Source organism: Rana temporaria, chromosome 6 (genome assembly GCF_905171775.1).
Source record: "Rana temporaria chromosome 6, aRanTem1.1, whole genome shotgun sequence".
NCBI classification, from domain to species: domain Eukaryota; kingdom Metazoa; phylum Chordata; class Amphibia; order Anura; family Ranidae; genus Rana; species Rana temporaria.
Window position 1 is genome coordinate 95,770,826 of NC_053494.1, and position 23,021 is coordinate 95,793,846.

A 23,021-nucleotide genomic window follows, 5' to 3' on the forward strand; every position below is an offset into this window, starting at 1 on the left:
AGTGCCACCTGGTCGGGCCAAATCTCATTTAAAATAGTCTGTTGCAAAGTGGAAAGCTGTTCTGTGGACAAACAAAATGAAAGTTGACATTTTTGGGCCACCATGAGTGCCGTGTCCTCTGGACTAAAGAGACCTTCTAGCCTCTTATCAGAACTTAATACAAAAACCTTCATTTCTGATGGTATGCTGTTGAATTGGTACATATGGAATGGGCAGCTTGCACATCTAGGAAGGCACCATTAATACTGATGGATATATCCAGCAATATGCTTGCATCCAGACATTTTTTTCAGGGAAGGCCTTGCATATTTCAGTAGGACAATGCTAAACATCTATGACAACAGCGCATGGCTTTCTATGAGTTTGGGCGCTTATCTGGCATGCCTGCAGTCCTGATCTTTTACAAATTAAAAATATTTGATGCACCGTGAAAGGAAAAATATGACCAAGACTTAGGACTGTTGAGCAGTTAGAATCCTATATCAGGCAACAATGAGACCACATTCCTCTTCCAAATCTCCAACAACTGGTCTCCTCAGTTCCCAGACATTTATACAGTGTTAAGAGGGGATGCTACACTGTGGTAAACTTGGCCATTTGCCAACTTTGAGCTATGTTCTTGCCGTGAATTTCAAAATGATCGTATTTTTATTTCTTAACTACTTGCCGACCGCCCACCGTCGTTATACGTCATCACTTTAGAGATGAATATCTCGGTAACGGTAGCAGCTGCTGCCACAATCGAGATATTCATCTCTTCTGTGGGCGGCCGTGTTAACGATAATGGCGGTCTCCGCGGCGAATCCGCCGCGAGATCGCCGTTATCGGTGGCGGGAGAGGGGCCCTCCCGCCGCTGTTCCGCGCCCTCCGCCGCTTACCGGAGCCGTCGTTAGCGGCGGAGGAGATCGCGACCATCCGGCAGCTGAGCGGGGACGAGACTGAAGGAAAAATCTCCTTCGCCCGTCCCCATAGCTCCGCTGGGCGGAAGTGACGTCAAAACGTCAGTCCCGCCCAGCGTCTTAAAGAAACATTTTTTTTTTGTCATTTGAAAAAATGACATTTCCAATTTTTTTTTTTTTTTTTGCATTTAAGCCTAAATATGAGATCTGAGGTCTTTTTGACCCCAGATCTCATATTTAAGAGGACCTGTCATGCTTTTTTCTATTACAAGGGATGTTTACATTCCTTGTAATAGGAATAAAAGTGATAATTTTTTTTTTTTTTTTTTTTTCAGTGTTAAAAATTGTAAAATAAATAAAAATAAATGCGAAAAGCAAAAAAAAAATGTTTTAAAGCGCCCCGTCCCGACGAGCTCGCGCGTAGAAGCGAACGTATACGCGAGTAGCGCCGACATATGAAAACGGTATTCAAACCACACAAGTGAGGTATCGCCGCGATCGTTAGAGCGAGAGCATTAATTTTAGCCCTAGGCCTACTCTGTAACTCAAAAAATGCAACCTGTAGAATTTTTTAAACGTCGCCTATCAAGATTTTTAAGGGTAAAAGTTTGACGCCATGCCACGAGCGGGCGAAATTTTTAAGCGTGACATGTTGGGTATCATTTTACTCGGCGTAACATTATCTTTCACAATATATAAAAAAATTGGGCCAAATTTATTGTTGTCTTATTTTTTCATTTAAAAAAGTGATTTTTTTCAAAAAAAAGTGCGCTTGTAAGACCGCTGCGCAAATACGGTGTGACAAAAAGTATTGCAATGACTTCCATTTTATTCTCTAGGGTGTTAGAAAAAAAAAATATATAATGTTTGGGGGTTTTAAGTAATTTTCTAGCAAAAAAAAATGGTTTTGTCTCGTAAACACCGACTCTGAAAAACAGGCCCGGGGCTAAAGTGGTTAAAATTGCATTTTCTACGTTTAAAGGTTTGATATGTTTTCTATTGCGAATAAAATATCGGTTTGAGATTTGCAAATCATGCATTCTGCAATTGCATGCTGGTCTTTCAGCCAATGCACCCTCTATGCATGCACGCTGTGGACTACGTAGTGTTTAATGGGAAACCCAGCTGCATCCTGTCAACATTTTGACAGGCTTCCCAATACTGTTTAGTACATGGTAGTCATGGGAGAATGGAACAGAGAGAGAGTTGCAAGTGCACAGCATTTAGGGACATAAAGCAACCAATCAGAAATATGTTTTCACTGATCTGACTGACACAAAATTAAATCTCATTTAATGGGCTGGATAAGTGCACCAAACTCGACTTTAAATAACCCTAAAATTCTAGTATATATAGTATAAGTGCGGGGATCAGCTCTGCAGACCGCTTCTGCTGTTTTTTCTCCTTTTTGGGAGAAGGCTAATGCTTGCTTTTACTTTATATCTTTAACTGTAAAGGGCTTTGTAGACATTTGTGCTTAATATAAATAAATTAAACTTCTGAAATCTTGCACCAATACTAGTGTTTGTTTTATTTGAACATGAAGTGGGCCTGACATAAGCAAAAATATAGACCTGAATGTATAAGGATTTCATGTATACTTTTGTATTGTTGCAGCCTTTGTACAACTGGTGTGGTACGACTTCATATTAATAACTGGCTGGAAGTAAGCTTTTGTTTGCCACATAAAATTCACTGCGTTGGAGCAAATTTTATTCCCCCAGAAGCAATAGAGAAAAGTTTAAAATCTATAAGGTAAGATACTTGAAGATTTTGTTGAAACATTTTCCAAACATTAGTGCCTTTTTTTTTTTTTTTTTAACAAGAAAAAGTTTATTCAAATCTTTAGATTACAAGTGATGAACAGGCACAGTCGGTAACATTCACATTACGATCGGGATTACCACATAGAGCAATTTGCTGATATCCCGGAGGAGAAATGAGTGTAAGACACATAAAATACAGTAGGATGGTCCTCTGATAGGTGTATTGTACTACATGGATACAGGAGTATACCATAGAGGCAGGGGGGGGGGGGAGGGACCACAAGTGATTAGATTAGTTACACATGGGTATTAAGAGGCAAGAGAACATATGGCTAAACAGTTATCAAGGCACAGCTTCATGACCTAGATCATTGGCTGCAATCTCTGAACCCCAAGCATCTATCCATCCCGACCAGATTTTATTGAATTTGCTAGGGCAATTCTGGTTGAGGTAAGTGATTCTATATAGTGGCAATACAGAAATTAAAAACAGAGCGCAAAGTAGATACCTTGGGCGGTGCAGCATCTTTCCAATGGCAAAATATCTCCCTACGTGCATAAAAAGTGGCATAACTTAAGAACTTGGTATATGAGTTAAGTTGCTTAGCATCTTGATATAGCGCGGTCATTTTACCCGTAGGATCCCGACGTGCTTGGCGGAGTCCCTGGGGGAAAAAAACCCCCAGGGACTAGGAGGAGACAGAAGCAGGTGAAAGTAGCATAATAGATGGAACAAGAAAGGCTGAGCAGGAGAGGCTTGTGTGAAGAGCCAAGTCTTAAGTTTCCTGCGAAAGGCCAAGATGGTAGGAGCCTCCTGGAGCTCAGCAGGGAGGCTATTCCACAGCACGACACCCTGGTGGGAGAAAGCTCGACCACCACGCTGGTTCGTCTTGGGCACAGAGATGTGGAGGACGTCTCTTCTGCTTGATCTTATTGATCTTCCCAGAACTTGTTTGTGGAAGCGTGAACAGAGGTAAGGCTTCTCATGTTTTTGAACATGATACATGATACAACCTGCTTTAAACAGAGTACGATGGTAAACTGGCAACCAGTGCAAGGCACAAAGAATGGGGGTGATATGATCCCTCAAATGGGCACCCATAAGTAGCCTTGCCGCAGTATTCTGTATGAGTTGAAGTCTTATTTGGCAATCCCAGATATAATAAATAACATTAGTGCCAAAAACATTGAGCAACATAAACCTGGGATCCGACTCGAGGGTTAAAGAGGTTATCCGATTTGACATCGTTAAGAATCTCTGACTAAAAGGCAGCAAGGTGTTGACAGGACCAGACCATATGGAGAAAAGAAGCAGCCTGCGTACCACATCTGGGACAGGGCATCGGGGCCCCCGGGTTCATAATTGTTAATCTTTTTGGGGTGAAGTGCAAGAACTTCACTTGTAGGAAACGGTCTCTGGCTGAAACCATATTAGTCAAAAAAGAGGACAAACAACCTTCCCAATCCTCCTCAGTCAAGCCAGGGATGTCTACTCTCCACTTGTTAAAGGTCTTTTCTAGTTTATTAGGATAAGCCAAAGTACAGGGAAGATAAAGGCTTGTCTATTGGCAATAAGCAATCCTTCAACAGGGTCCAATTCTAGGGCAAAAGGGGGTGGGAACCACTTATAAAATGCGTGACGACGTTGGTAGTAGGGAAACAACATCCACTGTGGTAATGTATACGCATCTTTAAGGTCGGGGAAGAGCGCAATTTGCCGCCTGAAATAACATGTTTTAAGATTCACTAGCCCTCTTATTGCCCAAACATGTGCGTAAGGAACCTTTATTCAGATGTGAGAGATTTGGATTACCCTAAAGGGGAGTATGTGGGGAGAACGTCTCCAGAGAGCTATAATGGGCCCTCGCCCTGTTCCATACCAAAATAGTGATATGCATCAAATCTGGAATTCTGGGGTGAGATTTTGGTCCCCTGAACACCAAGTTACTAAGGGTGGAGTACGACCACATGATGGCCGCCTCCAGAGTAACCGCTGGTTTATCTTTAGGTTGGGAAAATCACCATCTCACCGTTGCCAGGACCGCCACCCAGAAGTAAGTTTGCAAGTTGGGTAGGGTCAGGCCCCCCTGGGTAAGTGGGAGCTGTAAAGTAGAGATGGCCAAATGTGGTGGTCTCCCATTCCACACAAAGGATGATCTAATTCCCCGTAGTTTGTTGAAGGAGGCTGGAGGCACCAGAGGGGAACTACGGAAGAGATAAATGAACTTTAAGGAACCTTAATGACTGAAAAATATCCAAACACATCAATGATTTGAAGGGCCGGAGGGAGAGAGGAAATGTCTTTCAGAAACAGGAGAGTGTCATCTGCATAGAGGGATATTTTATGTACAATCGCCCCCAGCTGTATGCCCTCAACCGGGGGCACAGACCTAATGCACATTGCCAGGGGTTCCATAGCCAGTGCAAATAGGCCCGGGGAGAGCAGGCAGCCCTGTCTGGTACCCCGAGTTTGGGGGGAAAGAGAGGACGAGGTATTGGTGCGTATTCGGGCCATAGAGTTGTGATAAAGCAGTTGGACCCACTTAATAAACCAAAGGCCGAATCCAAATTTACATAGGACTGCCCAGAGGTTGCGCCACTCTACTGAATCCAACAAATCCTTTTCACCATCAAGGAGGCCTCCACCCCTAAACCGTCCCTGTCTGCCCTAGAGGGATGTTTAAAGAGGCGTCGGATATTAATGTCAGTTCCCCTACCCGGCATAAATCCAGATTGATCCGCATGTACCAAAGCGGTGATCACAGTGTTCAATCGACCGGCCAGGGTCTCGGCCAACATTTTTGTTGGCGTCCACATTATCGAGGGATTTTGTTCGGTACGAGAAACACTGTTCCGGAGCCTTACCAGGTTTGAGAAGGACCACAACAACCTTTTCAGCCATGGAAAGGGGGAGAGATCCCTCCTCCATGGCTTTTTGAAGCAAAAGCCTGAATGTAGGGAGCAGTTCCTCCGCATATGTCTTAAAGAATTCAGCAGGGGGGCTGCTAGGGTCTGGTGTTTTTCCATTTTACAGAGAAGCCACCGCTCGCTGGAGCTTTTCCTGCGTAATGGGGCCATCCAGTGCATCTCTTAAAGTAGATGTTAAGCACGGCATCTCAATTTTTTCCAGATATTCGTATAGTTCCTCATTCGTGCCCACCATTTGGGAGCTATATGGCTCTTGATAAAACAATGCAAACGAGCATTAATAGAGGCAGGATCAGTTGGCAGCGACCCATCAGTCACGAATGCCAGAGACACAGGTGAGGAACTCTCCCTAGCCAACCATGCCAGCATACTCTCCAGTTTTTTCCCCATAATTTGAATGTGTTGGGATTGATGTAGAAGCTGGGTTTTCGTAGCAGATGTTCGGGGTGTCAAATCTAGGCTGAGGCCTCCTCAGGGGATGTAAAAAAACAAAAAAACGGACAGACTCGCCGTCTTCCACCCACAGCCTGGCCGGAAACAACATGCTGTATTTTACACTCTTGGAGCAGAGTCTGCCTCTCACTGCGTCAAAGGATTTTCATTTCCTCTGTGTTTCCAGCGAATAATCTGGAAAAATCAGGGGTTTGGCCTTTTCAAAACGCAGTTCACCTTGGGATCTGACTTTCCTCATCACCAGGTCACGATCACGGAAATGGAGCAGTTTAAAGATGAAAGTGCGAGGTGGTGCTCCCTGGGGCCCCCTAGTGGAGGGTTATGTTTTGAGCTCACTCCACAGTAAAAAAAATTGAGAAAAGCGAGCAGAAGGAAGCAGTTGCAGTAGACACTCAGCAAAGCTGGTAGGGTCAGCTCCCTCAGGGAGGCCCAAAATGCGCAGATTATTTCTCCTGTTTTTAGTTTTAGGCATTTTCAGCCCAAGCCTCCAGTGCCTTAACCTTAATTTTTAGGGTGTGTAGATCAGCCCCATGGTCATGTACAGTGCCTTCAGTTTGACAGACCATCTGTCACCCGGCCATGGAAGGAATCAAAATCCTTCCGAATGAATTCCACATTGGCCTGTATGGGGTCCACCTTATCGGTCAGGGTAGTGAGCGCCTGCATGAACGCTTTAAAGTCTGCCGCCGTAGTTAGGCAGCCAATCGTGCTCCTCAGACTGGGTCTCCATGCAGGCAGAGGGTTTAGGCGAGGCCTTACCCATGGTTCTAGGTTTTGTGGCTGTGTAGGATTTTGCCTGCGATTTTTGCCCACACATACCCCGGAGGTGGCACTGAGGCAGGGGGGAACTGGCCTGTCGTCGTAGGTCGGTCTGCACCCAATAAAAGCTGACTTTAAACCAGTCCCCGGGAGCTCAGACACTACACGTCTGCTCCCAGCACCATTCTGGGCAAGCGATCACCTTCCGTGCTAAAAATAATGTTTCAAGAAGGAAAATTGTGTGATTATTTATCCACCTCTACGTCAGGCAATAACTCCATAATACACAACTTAGGGTCAAGTACCACAGGGATCCCATATTGTCAGGCAGAAAGCAAACAACCTACAGTAGGTGACCACGATATTGTGTCAATCTTGCTGCTTTTATCGGCAAGATTGACCACCTACAAGTTCCATTGCTGGCGAGCTGGCTCGCCGGGAAAGGAAAAAGACGAAATACGTCCGACTTACAATGAACGGGGATCCAACTTGGATTCCCGCCAATTCCAGACACTGTGTTTGGTATGAATCATGAGGGGGGACTCCACGCCAAATTTTAAATAAAAATACCGGCATGGCTTCCCCTCCAGGAGCATACCAGGCCCTTGGGTCTGGTATGGATTGTAAGGAGAACGCCCGGGTGGTGATGACATAATTACCCCGCCCCCTTATGTCGTCACGACCCGGAGCATTATGGGACTGTGATGTCATAAGAGGCCTATATAAATCGTTGCGCACCGCACACCCGGCATTAAATCGGGAGGAAGCGTCGGATCCCCGTCGCTTCTATCTCGCACTCGCTGTAATGTGCATTTCCTATTGCAGCCAGCGCTACATGTACAGCACCCTGTCGCCAAGAACCAGCGCGATGCGATCTCGCTGGAAACACATTCTCACGGGCAGCTCCAAATGAGATGGTAAAATGTGTCAATCGTGGACTGACACAGACATGTCGGATTGGATGTGGAGGACTTTCCGGTCCCACATTTGCCCTTTGAAAGGCTTTGGCTTAGTTCCCGGAGTGGGGGCCATCTTGGTCCACCCGGCGGTGGCCTCCAGCACACTTTCCAGACCTCCATGGCGACTAGGTGCTCAATCACCTCCTGGAACAGCATCCGGGGGGCCTGGGGCCGCCGCCGTGATACAGCCACACCCTGCATTTGTCCTAGGAAAGGCCACGACTTCGGCCTAGCTCCTGGAGCGGCAGCCATCTTCGTCCACCCGGGGGTGGCCTCTAGCACCCCTGCGGCCTTTCCTAGGACAGATGCAGGGTGTGGCTGTATCACGGCGGCGGCCCCAGTACCCCCTGATTCTGTTCCAGGAGGTGATTGAGCACCTAGTTGCCATGGAGGTCTGGAAAGTGTGCTGGAGGCCACCTCCGAGTGGACCAAGATGGCCGCCACTCCGGGAACTAGGCCAAAGCCACGGCCTTTCCAAGGGCAAATGTGGGACCGGAAAGTCGCGCTAGCGAGCTGGCAGGCTCCAGGGACAGCGGATGAGGCAGAACAGGTCCCGGGTGCATAGGATGGCATCAACCGAGCAGGATACAGGCAGGATGGTAAGAAAAGGAGTATGGGCAAGCAGAGCTCTCTCTAAGTGCGACCTATTCCATTACGCCAGGTCACGGCCCCCCTGCCTTTGTACCTTTTTTTATAAATGCTGACATGTACTTTGATATCAAGATAAGTGTAACTGACATGCAAGTCTTTTATGTGTCATGTAAAATCTTTTAGCAACTTTTGCTATATTCTTCTATATGTGTGTGTATATATATATATATATATATAGAGAGAGAGAGAGAGAGAGAGAGAGAGAGAGAGAGAGAGAGACTCTGCACTTAAAATCGTTTTATTTTTCAAATCTTAAGGTTACATACCAGAGTATTCAGACATGGATGTGCGTTTCGGGCTTACATGCTACCGCCCTTCTTCAGATCAAGTCAGAACATATCTAACAATTTCATCAGTCATGTGATTTTAAACACTTCACACATTACATCACATATGGAATCAATTACATGGTTAATTGCTTACTAATCAGATCAAATTCACACAAGGTAATTTCAAGTATTTCACAAAATAGATATAAAAAAAGGGTTAATCCAGCTGGCCACAGCCTCAAAATTCTTCTAAAGTACCAATCAGGAGTGTATAGGCATCTTGCAGATGAAAGCACTTATAGGAAATTGGATATTAGTCCTGTTTTTAGGGTTCAAAAAAGGATCAAAAACACATTGACAGCAGCACTAAAAGATAATATTATTGATGATGAAACTACAGCATTCGTTACTTCGTAGTTCGTGTGATGTATATATTACACAAAATTCATAGGACCCCATTAACCCTCCAGGACGCCCTATTGTTTCTGGTATGGAATCTGTGACAACACCATTAGCACAGTATTTGGATAAGTGTCTCACACCTTTAGTGTGCAATACAAAATTGTATATAAAAGATACTACATATTTTCTTGATAAAATTCAAAACATACGGTTGTCACCTGATTCCATTCTGGTTACATGGGACGTCTCTAGTCTCTACACAGTAATCCCCCATGAGTTAGGGATTGAAGCATGCCAACGGTTGTTGTTTGATTCAGGTACATATGAGAGTAAACACGTGGAGTTTTTATTGGATTTATTGAAGATAGTACTGCATGAAAATTATTTTATTTTCAAAGATACCCATTTTTTACAGCTTAGAGGGGCTTCGATGGGTTCTAATGTCGCACCCCCATATGCAAATGCGTTTATGAACATGATTGAAGTTTCATTGATTTATGTCAATAGTTTGTTTTTTGAACATTGCCAAGGATGGTACAGATTTGTGGATGATATTTTTGCCGTGTGGGGTGGCGACATGGAATCCTTATTACTTTTTGATTGTTATCTCAATTATCTTATCCCCGGTTTAATATGGAATATAGTAAAACTCAAATTTCTTTCCTTGATACCACTCTATGTATCAACAATATGAAAATCATGAGCGATTTATATGTAAAAACCACTGATCGCAATCAATTGTTACACTTTAGCAGCTTTCACCCACGGTGCGTTTTTAACTCAATTCCTAAAAGTCAGCTAATGCGTGTTCAGAGAATAGTTAATGATCCACAATGTTGCCAACAGAGATTAAATGAAATGGAGAAAAAACTTATCCAGAGAGGATACCCTGAAGCATCAATCAAAAAAAGAACGATCAAATTTAAACACTAACAGGATGCCTAAAAGAATCCCCTTTGTCTCACAGTATCATCCTTTTTCATATAACATTTTTAATATTATCAAAAAATATTGGAATTTACTTAAGACTAGTTATCCTACCATTGATGAATTTTGGAGTTTACCCATGCCCTCATATAGGAAAGGAAGAACACTCAGAGATCGATTGGTGAAATCAGACCAATTTTCTCTGCCTGTTCCTAAATTGACATTTTTGGGACCAAAAAACATGGGATCTTTTCCCTGTTTATCTTGTATCCAATGTAACTCTATGATTAAAGGTAAATATATCTCACATCCCCACAAAGGCTTTAATATTCCCATTAAGGGACACTACACCTGCCAATCATCATTTGTGGTATATGCTATCAAATGTCCATGTGGATTATTATATATTGGGGAAACCACCCAAAAGGTAAAAGACCGAATAGCACGTCATAAGTATTCGATTAGAGATAAATTAACACAGTTACCACTTGCTCGTCATTTTGTAGAAAAAGGACACACTGTCTCACAATTAAAATATATGGTATTAGAAGGCATTGAAAGAAACAGGAGAGGTGGTGATCGTGAACTTACCTTGAGGAGACGTGAAGTACATTGGATACATTTCCTTAATACTATCACACCTAATGGACTAAACATTGATTTGGATTTATATTTATTTATATGATTTATAATTTTTTTATTGATATCTGGATTTATATAAATTTTTTCCTTTGGGTTTTTATTATATATTTTTTGATTTTTTCATGTATATTTAATATCTAAAAAATGTTTTTTGTATGATATATGTCACTTTTTTTTAGACTGACACTGGGATTGCTCCTGGAGAATTTTGAGGCTGTGGCCAGCTGGATTAACCTTTTTTTGTATCTATGGTGTGAAATACTTGAAATTACCTTGTGTGAATTTGATCTGATTAGTAAGCAATTAACCATGTAATTGATTCCATATGTGATGTAATGTGTGAAGTGTTTAAAATCACATGACTTGATGAAATTGTTAGATATGTTCTGACTTGATCTGAAGAAGGGCGGTAGCATGTAAGCCCGAAACGCACATCCATGTCTGAATATCCATGTCTGAATACTCTGGTATGTAACCTTTACGAGAAGATTTGAAAAATAAAACGATAAAATCTTGAACATTTTCTCTTATATATATATATGGTCGGTGGGAAGACCTGTTTGCTGGCACTCGTTATATACCGTGTGCAGTTCTCCTCCATTACCTTGTGAATAAATATATATATATATATATATATATATATATATATATATATATATATATATATATATATATATATATATATATATATATATATATATATATATATATATATATAATTTTATATATATATATTTTTTTTTTTTCATTCGGGCACACACAATGTTTCTTTTCCCTCCACGGTCGCCTTTGCTCCTGGCAAAAAGCGACTTAAAAAATGCACCTAAAGCCGCGTTTTCTCACCCATTTGGGCAGTTATTGATTCCATTGGCCAGAATATTTTGATTTTGCCCATTGGAATGAATGAACGCTCATGTTTTAGGCTTCTTCTTTGTATTTTTATCCTAAAGATCCTCTCTTTAATGTGCTGGTGGTGTGTTTTTTCAGCCTCTAAACGCTCCTCTTTAATATGCCTGTAAACACCTACAGTATATGGACATGGCCACATAAGCTAACATAGAGGTCCGTTTCCAGGCTAATAAAAATTCAAATGTCTATAAAAGCAGCCTTTACTTATTCCCTATGTGCACAAGGCCTTAAAGTATTGTCGGTTACACCGTAAATACTTTCTTGCAAAAACTAACACTATTCCACCCTTGTCCATTCGTATGCAACAGAATATTTAGCATGTTGTATCCACACAATATAATTCCTACAACATGTACATTTCCCTCTATCAAAATAAATAAATTATATATATATATATATATATATATATATATATATATATATATAATTTTAGTGACAGGAAGTCAGGTAAATCTGTGGGTGTTGTCACAGACGGGACATACATTTCTGCCTTGTTTAGACAATACACCAATTGTTGTTGGGCGTCGGCTGCAAAAGTAGCCAGAAAAGGTCTAAGGGCGTTGGAAAACTTCAGCTGTTCAGAATGAGGCAATTAAGGCCTCTATAAGTAATCCAGAGGATTACCACTGAAAGCTGCATCCTGAGGCTTTGTGACTAAGGAGAGCAGCGTACTGAAAGTCTTCTGAGGAGGTGAGGTGGTGACTGATTTTTCTGTGTGATAAAAATCAAGACTATTGTTTTTCTGCTGTATGACCAGCAGTGTCTGCCCAGCACTAGGCTGTGCCAGACTCCATAGATAGGTTCCTGTGTGGAAGGTAGACGCCCCAAGTGGCCAGGGTTTATTTTATGTTTGATTTTGTTTATGCTGTTTTGGATGCTTGCACTTGTTTCCAGCAAGATGAAAGAATAAACCAAAATCGTTGTTTTCAACCGTCTTCGACTGCCTGTCTGTATAAATTCAGTGTGTAGTGAACCCATCCAAGGGGTCACACACCCCGCTACCGAGCTAACCCCTTATACATGGTGGAGGGCCGCGGGCAGTTGAAGTAAACCCAAAATGGTGGAGGGCCGCGGGCAGTTAAAGTAAACCCAAAATGGAGGCGATACTGAAACAGCTGGCTAATGCAAATCAACAGCAAACGAATGCAGGTTTGCAGCGGAGCCTTGCAGCTCAACAACAGGCTCACCAAGAGAGCATGGCAGCTCAACAACAGGTTTACCAAGAGAGCATGGCAGCTCAACAGGCTCACCAAGAGAGCATGGCAGCTCAACAACAGGTTCACCAAGAGAGCCTTGCAGCTCACCTAGAGAGCATTGCAGGATTGGAACAGAGACACCAGCAGCAAATGGAGGCAATCGTGAAACCGCTTCAGAGATAGCAGACCGAGGCTGGGAGTCAGGCCAGTAACATACCGACTTTTCGGGTACGACACTTATTGCCAAAGATGACTGCAGATAAGGACCCTGAGATGTTTCTGACCACGTTTGAGAGAGCAGCGGGAAAGAGAGAGTTGGCCTAAAGAACAGTGGGCTGGACTAGTGGCCCCCCTATTATCTGGAGAAGCCCAAAAGGCATATTTTGATTTGGAGCTGGCAGACGCGAAAAACTATGAACGGTTAAAAGAGGAAATATTGGCACGTTTTGGTGTAACCCTGGATGTCCGTGCTCAGCTGGTCCACAATTGGAGTTATCAGCTGAGGAAGCCACCTTGGTTGCAGATGTATGACCTCATCCATTTGGCTAGGAAATGGCTGCAGCCAGAGCTCTGTCCAGACCAAAAATTTTGGAGCGAGTAGTCATGGGCAAATATCTTAGGTCTCTTCCTAACACCCTGCAGAAATGGGTGAACCATGGTAGTCTGAGAACTGCAGACAAACTTGTAGACCTGGTCGAAAGGTACCTAACAGAGAATTTGTCCTCTTCCACCAGAGACGCACAGACTTTTCACCCCAAGACCAATCCCTCCCCACCTATAGGTAAGACTGCATCAAGGGATGGGGGTGAAGAGAGGTACCAAGGAGCAGCTAGAGGAATTATCAGGACTACTGCTAATGTTTGCGAGAGTGGTCTGGAAGACCCATCCCACAGGAGAGGACCGGAAGGTTGATTTGTTACCATTGCCGGGAAGAGGGACATGTAGCAGCTGTTTGCCCAGCGGGTGATGAACCCATGCAGTGTGACTTTCTGACAGAGACGACAGTCCCTTTTTGCAACCACATGCACTGCAGTAAAGGGAAATGAGAAACCTTTATATAGAATGTGCTTAGATGGTAAAAATGTTGTGGTATTGTTGGATTCAGGTAGCCTGGTCACCTTAGTGAAAAGTGATCTAGTGGTGGGAAAAACCTTACATCCAAGGAAAATGGCTGTAGTTTGTGTACATGGGGACACTCGAATATCCAGTGACTACGGTTTCCTTTTGAACCCTCCCTCGGTAACTTGTGTCACCAGGTGGGTTTAGTTCCCAAACTGCCACATGACGCCATTGTGGGAAGGGATTTCCCAAAATTCTGGGACTGCCCAGATTCCCCAGTAGGTGGTTCTTCTGAGTCTGAACCATCTACTCCAGAAACCTATAACTGTGAGGATTCTCCTGAGTTTCCATTCTCAGTATTAGCAGGGGAAACACCAGTCCCTAGGGAGGAGCCTGCTACCTCAGAAGAGGAACAGTGGCCGATAGGGTTTGATGACCTCGAGATGCACAGAGAAAATTTTGTCACTGAGCAATTGAGGGACCCCACATTGCTAAGAGCCCGGGAGAATGTAGTGAAGATAGATGGGGAGTTGGTTAACCCTGACGAGAGGGTTGCCCTCCCTTACTTCATTATTGAAAGGGACCTGTTATATCGAGTGTCAGAGGATAGAGGACACCATTGAGCAACTGGTAGTGCCTAAACCGTACCGCAAGATGGTTTTGGAATGGGCCCATGGGCACATTCTTGGGGGACATTTGGGAGCAGAAAAAACCCGGGAGAGGATCACCCAGAGGTTTTATTGGCCTGGGATCACCAAGGAAGGGGAATTGTACTGCTCTTCCTGTCCAGTGTGTCAGATTACTGCACCCATGCCACATTTCCGCAGTCCGTTGGTACCCCTGCCCATTATCGAGGTCCTTTTTGAGAGGATCGCCATGGACTTTGTTGGCCCCTTACTGAAGTCCACTAGAGGGCACCAGCACATCTTGGTAATAATGGACTATGCCACCCGGTACCCAGAAGCGATTCCTCTCAAACACCTCTGCTAAAACAATTGGCAAAGAGTTATTTCAGGTTTTCAGCCGTGTGGGTCTTCCTAAGGAAGTCCTAACTGACCAGGGCACCCTGTTTATGTCCAGGGTGACCAAAGAACTTTGTAAACTCCTGAAAGTGACCCAATTACGTACATCAGTATATCACCCTCAAACAGACGGGTTAGTGGAAAGGTTTAATAAAACCTTAAAACAAATGTTGAGGAAGGTGGTGGATAAAGACGGAAACAATTGGGATTATCTTCTCCCTTATCTGATGTTTGCAATAAGAGAGGTTCCCCAATCGTCCACAGGGTTCTCTCCGTTTGAGCTACTGTATAGGAGGCACCCCCGGGGCCTACTGGACATTGCCAGGGAAACATGGGAGAGTGAGAGTTCCTCATCGAAGTGTGATTGAACATGTGGCCCAAATGCAAGATAGAATTGCCCAAGTGATGCAGATTGTGAAGGAACATTTAGCCCAAGCCCAATTGGCTCAACAAAGGATTTACAATCGTGGGGCCCAGGTCCGTTCCTTTGCACCTGGTGATAGGGTGTTGGTGCTGGTCCCCGCGGTCGAAAGTAAATTCCTAGCCAAATGGCAGGGTCCATGTGAAGTGTTGGGAAAAAATGAGAGTGGTGAATTATAAAATTAGCCAATCGGGAAGACGAAAACCTGAGCAGCTCTATCACGTGAACTTGCTGAAACCATGGAAGGATAGAGAGTCCTTGGTCGCTAAGACTACCTGATTTTCTGCTCCATTTAACCTGGCTGTCCCTGAAGTTGGGATAGCGGAGACTCTATCCAAAACTCAGAAACAGGAGGTTAAAGAATTTGTGCTCTGTAATAAGGAGAAGTTTTCAGACCTGCCAGGTTGGGTCTCCGGAGTTGAACATGACATTATCACCACACCAGGGGATAAGGTCAAGTTGAAGCCTTATAGAATTCCAGAAGCCCGGCGAGAGGCAATTCGCCAGGAAGGTAAAATAATGCTTGAGCTGGGGGTGATAGAAGAGTCAAATAGTGATTGGTCCAGTCCCATTGTCTTAGTGCCCAAACCAGATGGAAGTTGGCGGTTTTGTAATGGCTTTCGCCGCCTGAATCAAATCACTAAGTTTGACACCTATCCTATGCCCCGCATAGATGAACTGATTGATCGCCTAGGCACTGCCCAGTACATGACAACGTTGGACCTGACCAAGGGTTATTGGCAAATTCCTCTCTCGGAGTCAGCCAGGGAAAAAACAGCATTTGTAACTCCAGACGGATCTTTCCAATATCGGAGGATGCCTTTTGGGTTACAGAATGCTCCCGCCACATTCCAACGCACTATGGATAAGACCCTTCGGCCTTCGGCCCTTCCCCTTCGCTGCTGCATACCTCGATGACGTTGTCTTCCACAGTGAGGATTGGGAATCACACTTGCCAAAAGTTCAGGCTGTGTTGGATTCCATCTGGAAAGCCGGGTTTACAGCCAATCCAAAAAAATGTACCCTTAGGCTAGAAGAGGCAAAGTATCTGGGGTATACCATTGGAAGAGGTCTAATCAAGCCCCAAATAAACAAAGTTGAGGCTATTCAGGATTGGCCATGTTCCACCAACAAGAAACCGGTTTGTGCATTTTTGGGGATCGCGGGCTATTATCGCCGCTTTATCACCCATTTTGCCTCACAGGCTGCTCCCCTGACCAATTTGACCAAAGTGAAGGAGTCTGTAATGGACTCTCGAAGCAGAAACAGTATTTCAGGCTTTAAAACAGGCCTTATGTAGTCAGCCAGTTTTAAATTCGCCTGATTTTTCACGGGACTTTGTGGTTCAGACAGATGCGTCAAATGTGGGCTTAGGAGCTGTACTGTCTCAGATTATCAAGGGGGAGGAACACCCTGTTATGTACCTCAGCCGAAAGTTGAAGGCCCATGAGGAGAATTATGCCACCATTGAGAAAGAATGTTTGGCGGTGAAATGGGCTTTGGATTCTCTCCGCTACTACCTCGTGGGTAGAAAGTTTGAACTGGTGACGGATCATGCCCCATTGAAGTGGATGGCACAGAACAAAGAGACCAATAGGAGAATAAATAGGTGGTTACTGGCCCTCCAGGAATTTAGTTTTGTGGTAACGCATCGCCCCGTTGCTAAAATGGGGAATGCAGATGGGTTGTCCCGAGTGCATGCCTGCCTGGCAACCTGTGTCCCAACCCTAGGGTTGAAACAAGAGGGGGGGGTATGTGACAGGAAGTCAGGTAAATCTGTGGGTGTTGTCACAGACAGGACATATATTTCTGCCTTGTTTAGACAATACACCAATTGTTATTAGGAGTGGGCTGCAAAAGTAGCCAGAAAAAGGTCTAAGGGCATTGGAAAACTTCAGCTGTTCAGAATGAGGCAATTAAGGCCTCTATAAGTAATGCAGAGGATTACCACTGAATCGCTGCATCCTGTTGCTTTGTGAGTAAGGAGAGCAGCGTACTGAAAGTCTTCTGAGGAGGTGAGGTGGTGACTGATTTTTCTGTGTGATAAAAATCAAGACTATTGTTTTTCTGCTGTATGACCAGCAGTGTCTGCCCAGCACTAGGCTGTGCCAGACTCCATAGATAGGTTCCTGTGTGATGAAGATAGACGCCCCAAGTGGCCAGGGTTTATTTTATGTTTGATTTTGTTTATGCTGTTTTGGATGCTTGCACTTGTTTCCAGCAAGATGAAAGAATAAACCAAAATCGTTGTTTTCAACTGTCTTCGACTGCCTGTCTGTATAAATTCAGTGTGTAGTGAACCCATCCAAGGGGTCACACACCCTGCTACCGAGCTAACCCCTTACAATATATATAATCAAACCTTAATGCCGCATACACACGATCGGTTAAACCGATGAGAATGGTCTGATGGACCGGTTTCATCGGTCCAAACCGATCGTGTGTGGACGCCATCGGTTAAAAAAAAAAAGCCAACTTGTTTTAAATTTAACCATTTAAAAATCCATGCATGCTCAGAATCAAGTCGACGCAAGCTTGGAAGCATTGAACTTCGTTTTTTTTTCAGCACGTCGTTGTGTTTTACGTCACCGCGTTCTGACACGATTGTTATTTTAACGGATGGTGTGTAGGCGCGACGGACAATCAGTCAGCTTCATCGGTCCGTTCTCATCGGATTGACCGATCGTGTGTACGTGGCATAAGAGCTTCAATTCATATGCAATCAGGCAGGCTCTTGCACTACATGGTTTTGGTAATTCTGAAGACAAAAACCTACAGGAAAACTGATAGTGTGTATGAGGATTGGCAGTGTAAATTTGCTGTACCCTCAAAATAACTCCATGCACAGGCATTTATAACTCTTGGCATGGAGTTCACCAGAGCTTCACAGGATGCCACTGGAGTCCTCTTCCACACCTCCATGATGACATCACAGAGCTGGTGGATGTTGGAGACCTTGCACTCTTCCACCTTCCTTTTGAGGATGCCCCACAGTTGCTCAATAGGGTTTAGGTCTGGAGAAATGCAGACCAAGGCAGTGGTCATCTTGGAGGTGTGTTTGGGGTCATTATCATGTTGGAATACTGCTTTGCGGCCCATTCTACGAAGGGAGGGGTTCATGCTCTGCTTCAGTATGTCACAGTACATGTTGGCATTCATGGTTCCCTCAGTGAACTGTAGCTCCCCAGTGCCGACAGCACTCATGCAGCCCCAGACCATGACACTCACACCACCATGCTTGACTGTAGGCAAGACACACTTGTCTTTGTACTCACCTCGATGCCGCCATACAGGCTTGACACCATCTGAACCAAATACGTTTATCTTGGTCTCATCAGACCACAGGGCATGGTTCCAGTAATCCATGTCCTTAGATTGCTTGTCTTCAACAAACTATTTGCAGGCTTTCTTGTGCATCATCTTTAGAAGAGTCTTCCTTCTGGAACAGCCATGCAGACCGATTTGATGCAGTGTGTGGCATATGGTCTAAGCACTGACAGGCTGACCTCCCACCCCTTCAACCTCTGCAGCAATGCTGGCAGCTCTCGTACATCTATTTCCCAAAGACAACCTCTGGATATGACGCTGAACACGTGCAACTTTGGTCGACCATGGCGAGGCCTGTTCTGAGTGGAACCTGTCCTGTTAAACTGCTGTATGGTCCTGACCACCGTGCTGCAGCTCAGTTTCAGGGTCTTGGCAATCTTCTTATAACCTAGGCCATCTTTTATGTAGAGCAACAATTCTTTTTTTTTTTCCTTCAGATTCCCAGAGTTCTTTGCCATAAGGTGCCATGTTGAACTTCCAGTGACCAGTATGAGAGAGAGAGTGAGAGCGATTAACACCAAATTTAACACACCTGCTCCCCATTCACACCTGAGACCTTGTAACACTAAAGAGTCACATGAAAACCGAGTAGGCAAAGGGGCTAATTGGGCCCAATTTGCATATTTTCACTTAGGGGTGTACTCACTTTTGTTAGCACAAAGAGACCATTTGGCTGGCCAAAGACCATAGCACTTTTTGCGATTTGGCACTGCGTCGCTTTAACTGACAATTGCGCGGCCATGCGACGTGGCTCCCAAACAAAATTCACATCCATTTTTCCACAAATAGAGATTTCTTTTGGTGGTATTTGATCACCTCTGTGGCATTTTTATTCTTTTTTTTGCAGACCGCAATCGTGGGCCGCCCGGCATAGAGTTCCCGGGACCCGCGAGAGCACTCGCAAGGCACGATGGACGGCAAATTTAAAGTGGCGCACATGTACGCCAATTTGCCTGCCTATGCCATTGTTTCTACGTAAATGTGCGTGTGGCTGTCGCTATGTGGTTAATCGATGAGCTTGTACCGGACACAGTCTGTTATTACTTCCTAATTACAAGACACTGTTTTGTCTCTTACTGATGCAGTTTGTACCATGTAACATAAAACTAGACAACTAGATTTTCTTCCACATGGGCATCCAGTCAGTACACTTGTTTAAAGCACTAAATCAGCCACAGAAAAAGCATTTAAGAAGTGTTTAACCACTTAATCATCGCCTCATAGCCGAATTACTGCTACAAGGCGGTTCCTTAAGTCTGGGAGGACGCCCATGGACGTCCTCCCAGAATCGCGGTCCAGAGGACTTGGCGCATCACGGATCGCGGTAAATTGCCGCTGCGTCCAATGATTGAGCGATCGCATGTAAACAAACCGGCGTCATTTGACGCCGGTTCCTCCCTCCTCTATACCGATCGGTACAGTGTGAGAGGAGAGAGCGGGTGTCGGCAGCGTTGTGGGCTGGATCTGTGACTATTGCAGTCACAGATCCAGCCATCCCTGCAATACTCTGCAATACCCCCTGCGCAGTACTCTGCAATACCCCCCGCGCAGTACTCTGCAATACCCCCCGCGCAGTACTCTGCAATACCCCCCGCGCAGTACTCTGCAATACCCCCCGCGCAGTACTCTGCAATACCCCCCGCGCAGTACTCTGCAATACCCCCCGCGCAGTACTCTGCAATACCCCCCGCGCAGTACTCTGCAATATCCCCGCACAATACTCTGCAATACCCCCGAACAATTTTCAGATATTGGCACCATAGCTTGTGGACGCTATAACTTTCACAAAGACCAAATAATATTCACCAATTTGTACTTATTTTTACCAAAGATATGTAGCAGTATACATTTTGGCCAAAATTTATGAAGAAAAATTACAAATTTGCTAAATTTTATAACGGCAACAAAGAAAATTCATTTTTTTTTTACAGAATTTTCAGTCTTTTCTTTTATAGCGCAGAAAATAAAAATCCCAACGGTGATTACATACCACCAAAAGAAAGCTCCATTTGTGGGAAAAAAAGGACAAAAATTTCATTTGGGTACAGTGTTGTATGTCTGAGTAATTGTCATTCAAAATGTGAGAGCACCGAAAGCTAAAAATAGGTCTGGTTATTAAGGGGGTTTAAGTGCCCAGTGGTCAAGTGGTTAATCCCCAAGGCCCTCAAAGGACAACAAGGCGCTTATAACAAGAGCACCTATCTTCCTTAAGCAGAAATAAAGCCCAAGGAACAGACTGCAAATTCTTCTTCCCCATCTGTTGAGAAACACCCCTTCTCCTTTCTCCACTCACACATTCTCCACATTGACACCTCAAGCTTGGCTTCCTGTTCATCCAAAAGCTCTGGCATGCAAAGGCTGTGAAATCCTCATTGCAAAATAGGGAGAAAGTGGTTATAACATACAATTCATAATTTAATCCACCAGGTCTGTTATCGCCTCACCTTCACCAGGGGACTTCTGGCTTCTGGTGGATATCAGGAACCCATTTCGGCATGTCTCCATTAGGGATGAGCTGATGGTTCAGTCAAAACTCTGGGTGTAGCCCATTTGGCAAGTTGCTGAGCGTCATATACTGTTTAAAAGCAGTATTTCTATATAGTGCAGCTTCCTACTGTCAGTGGCTCTGCTGCTGTCATTAGCACATTTCAATAAACAAAAAAAGTGCATCGCTTAACCATCAGAAAAAATAACTTAAATTATATGATATCCGTGTTCTCAAGAACTGGCTTTTACAGTGGGAAACAAAATCCTATTCGTCTAGTAATTAGTGCATATTTATAGCACTGATCGCAGTATAAATGTGAATGGTGTCAAAAGTGTCCGATGTGTCCGCCATAATGTCGCAGTCCCCAAAAAAGAAAACGCAGATCGCCGCCATTACTAGTAAAAAAATAATAATAAATAATAAATCTGTCCCCTATTTTGTAGGCGCTATAACTTTTGCGCAAACCAGTCGCTTATTGCGATTTTTTTTTTTCTACCCAAAATATGTAGAATACGTATCGGTCTAGACTGACAAAAAAAAAATGTTAAAAATTGAGCTATTTATTATAGCAACAAGTAAAAAAAATATATATATTTTTTTCAAAATTGTCGACTATTTTTGTTTATACCGCAAAAAATAAAAACCGCAGAGGTGATCAAATACCACCAAAAGAAAGCTCTATTTGTGGGAAAAAAAGGACGTCAATTTTTTATTGGAGCCATGCCGCACGGCCGCGCAATTGTCAGTTAAAGCGACGCAGTGCCGAATCGCAAAAAGTCCTCTGGTCAGGAAGGGGGTATGTGTGCCCAGTAAGCAAGTGGTTAGTTGTTTGTTTATTTTTCACACTGGGGAACATGTAGAAAAATTTTAAGAAAAGTAGAGCTGCTCAGCCTGATTCAATTTTGTTTCTGGATGAGGGCAGGAAGTCCCCTTACCGCTGCAAGAACACAGCGTTTATATACTGTATATAGCAGAGGATACATACAGTTCATAAAGCGCACACAGCCACTGTATCTATCAGATAGACTGACAGTGTAGAAGATAGCAGGACAGATTAGATTAGGTAGTTCCATAGGATGGGAAAGGCTCAGGAGCAGTACTGGAGGCAAGCATGGTTAAAGATGATGTTGGCGATGGAGAGTAGGAAATCTTAAGAGGAGTGAGGAGAACAGTTTGAATAGAAATAGGGTTTGTTGGGACCCCAGAGGCCCAAAAAAGCCAGAGAGATAGGTGGGGGCAGGGGGACTATAGCGGTACTGGGTAAGTGAGTTAAGAGAGATTTAGTAGAGGTAAAAAACGAATCAATTTATTGAAAGTAACATCTAAAAATCACCGAGGTGGTATGGGACACTGATCAGAGGGTGGCGGTGGAGCGAAGGGGGTCGTATAAGTCAAGATCTCATCTGTACTAGTTTCGCTACTGTGGTAGCTTCGTCGGGAGATATTATTCTGTGCACAGGATGTCCACTCGTTGGGGGAACATGGGTCCAGCGTGGAGAAAGATTCTCACACGGAGGTTTAGTTGGATAGATTGCCCCAGCGCAGAGAAGACCTGTGGTGATTGTGTGAAGGTATTGAAGGTTAGAGGGCACTGGGACCTATCTGGTAATAGGCGGCTGTTATTGTAAGAGCCGTGTACAAGGCTGGAGGTGTCATGATACACACCTGGCCCTGGGACACGCTTGATGTCCTACCTACAACAAGCGGTCTCTATTTAAACTACCCCTCTGCTGATGGTATACCCTAACCAGTCACCTCCAGCCTTGTACACTATTTCTATTCAAACTTATGCTTAGGATGATGGTACTTTAATTTTGTATTTAATTTTGTTACTGAGAGGCTTCTATATAAATCATTGAGGAGAACAGTCTATAGATTGAAATGCAAAAAGGCATTAATCATGGCTGATTAATTTTAATAAGGGATTAAATAGGAAATGCATTA

The 23,021-nt window shown here is 44.0% G+C and overlaps 1 protein-coding gene across 6 annotated transcripts in view; it reads left to right on the forward strand.

Annotated features, from left to right (window-relative positions):
* NPRL3 (NPR3 like, GATOR1 complex subunit) overlaps window positions 1-23,021 on the forward strand; it is a 235,483-nt gene that overhangs the window by 125,294 nt on the left and 87,168 nt on the right. For 5 of the 6 annotated variants that reach the window (XM_040357013.1, XM_040357014.1, XM_040357012.1 and 2 more), the window contains one exon: window positions 2,517-2,654. The exons of the other annotated variant lie outside the window; for it this stretch is intronic. In XM_040357013.1, the coding sequence (XP_040212947.1) occupies window positions 2,517-2,654 (138 nt within the window). The remainder of the gene's footprint in view (window positions 1-2,516; window positions 2,655-23,021) is intronic. 6 annotated transcript variants of the gene reach the window in all.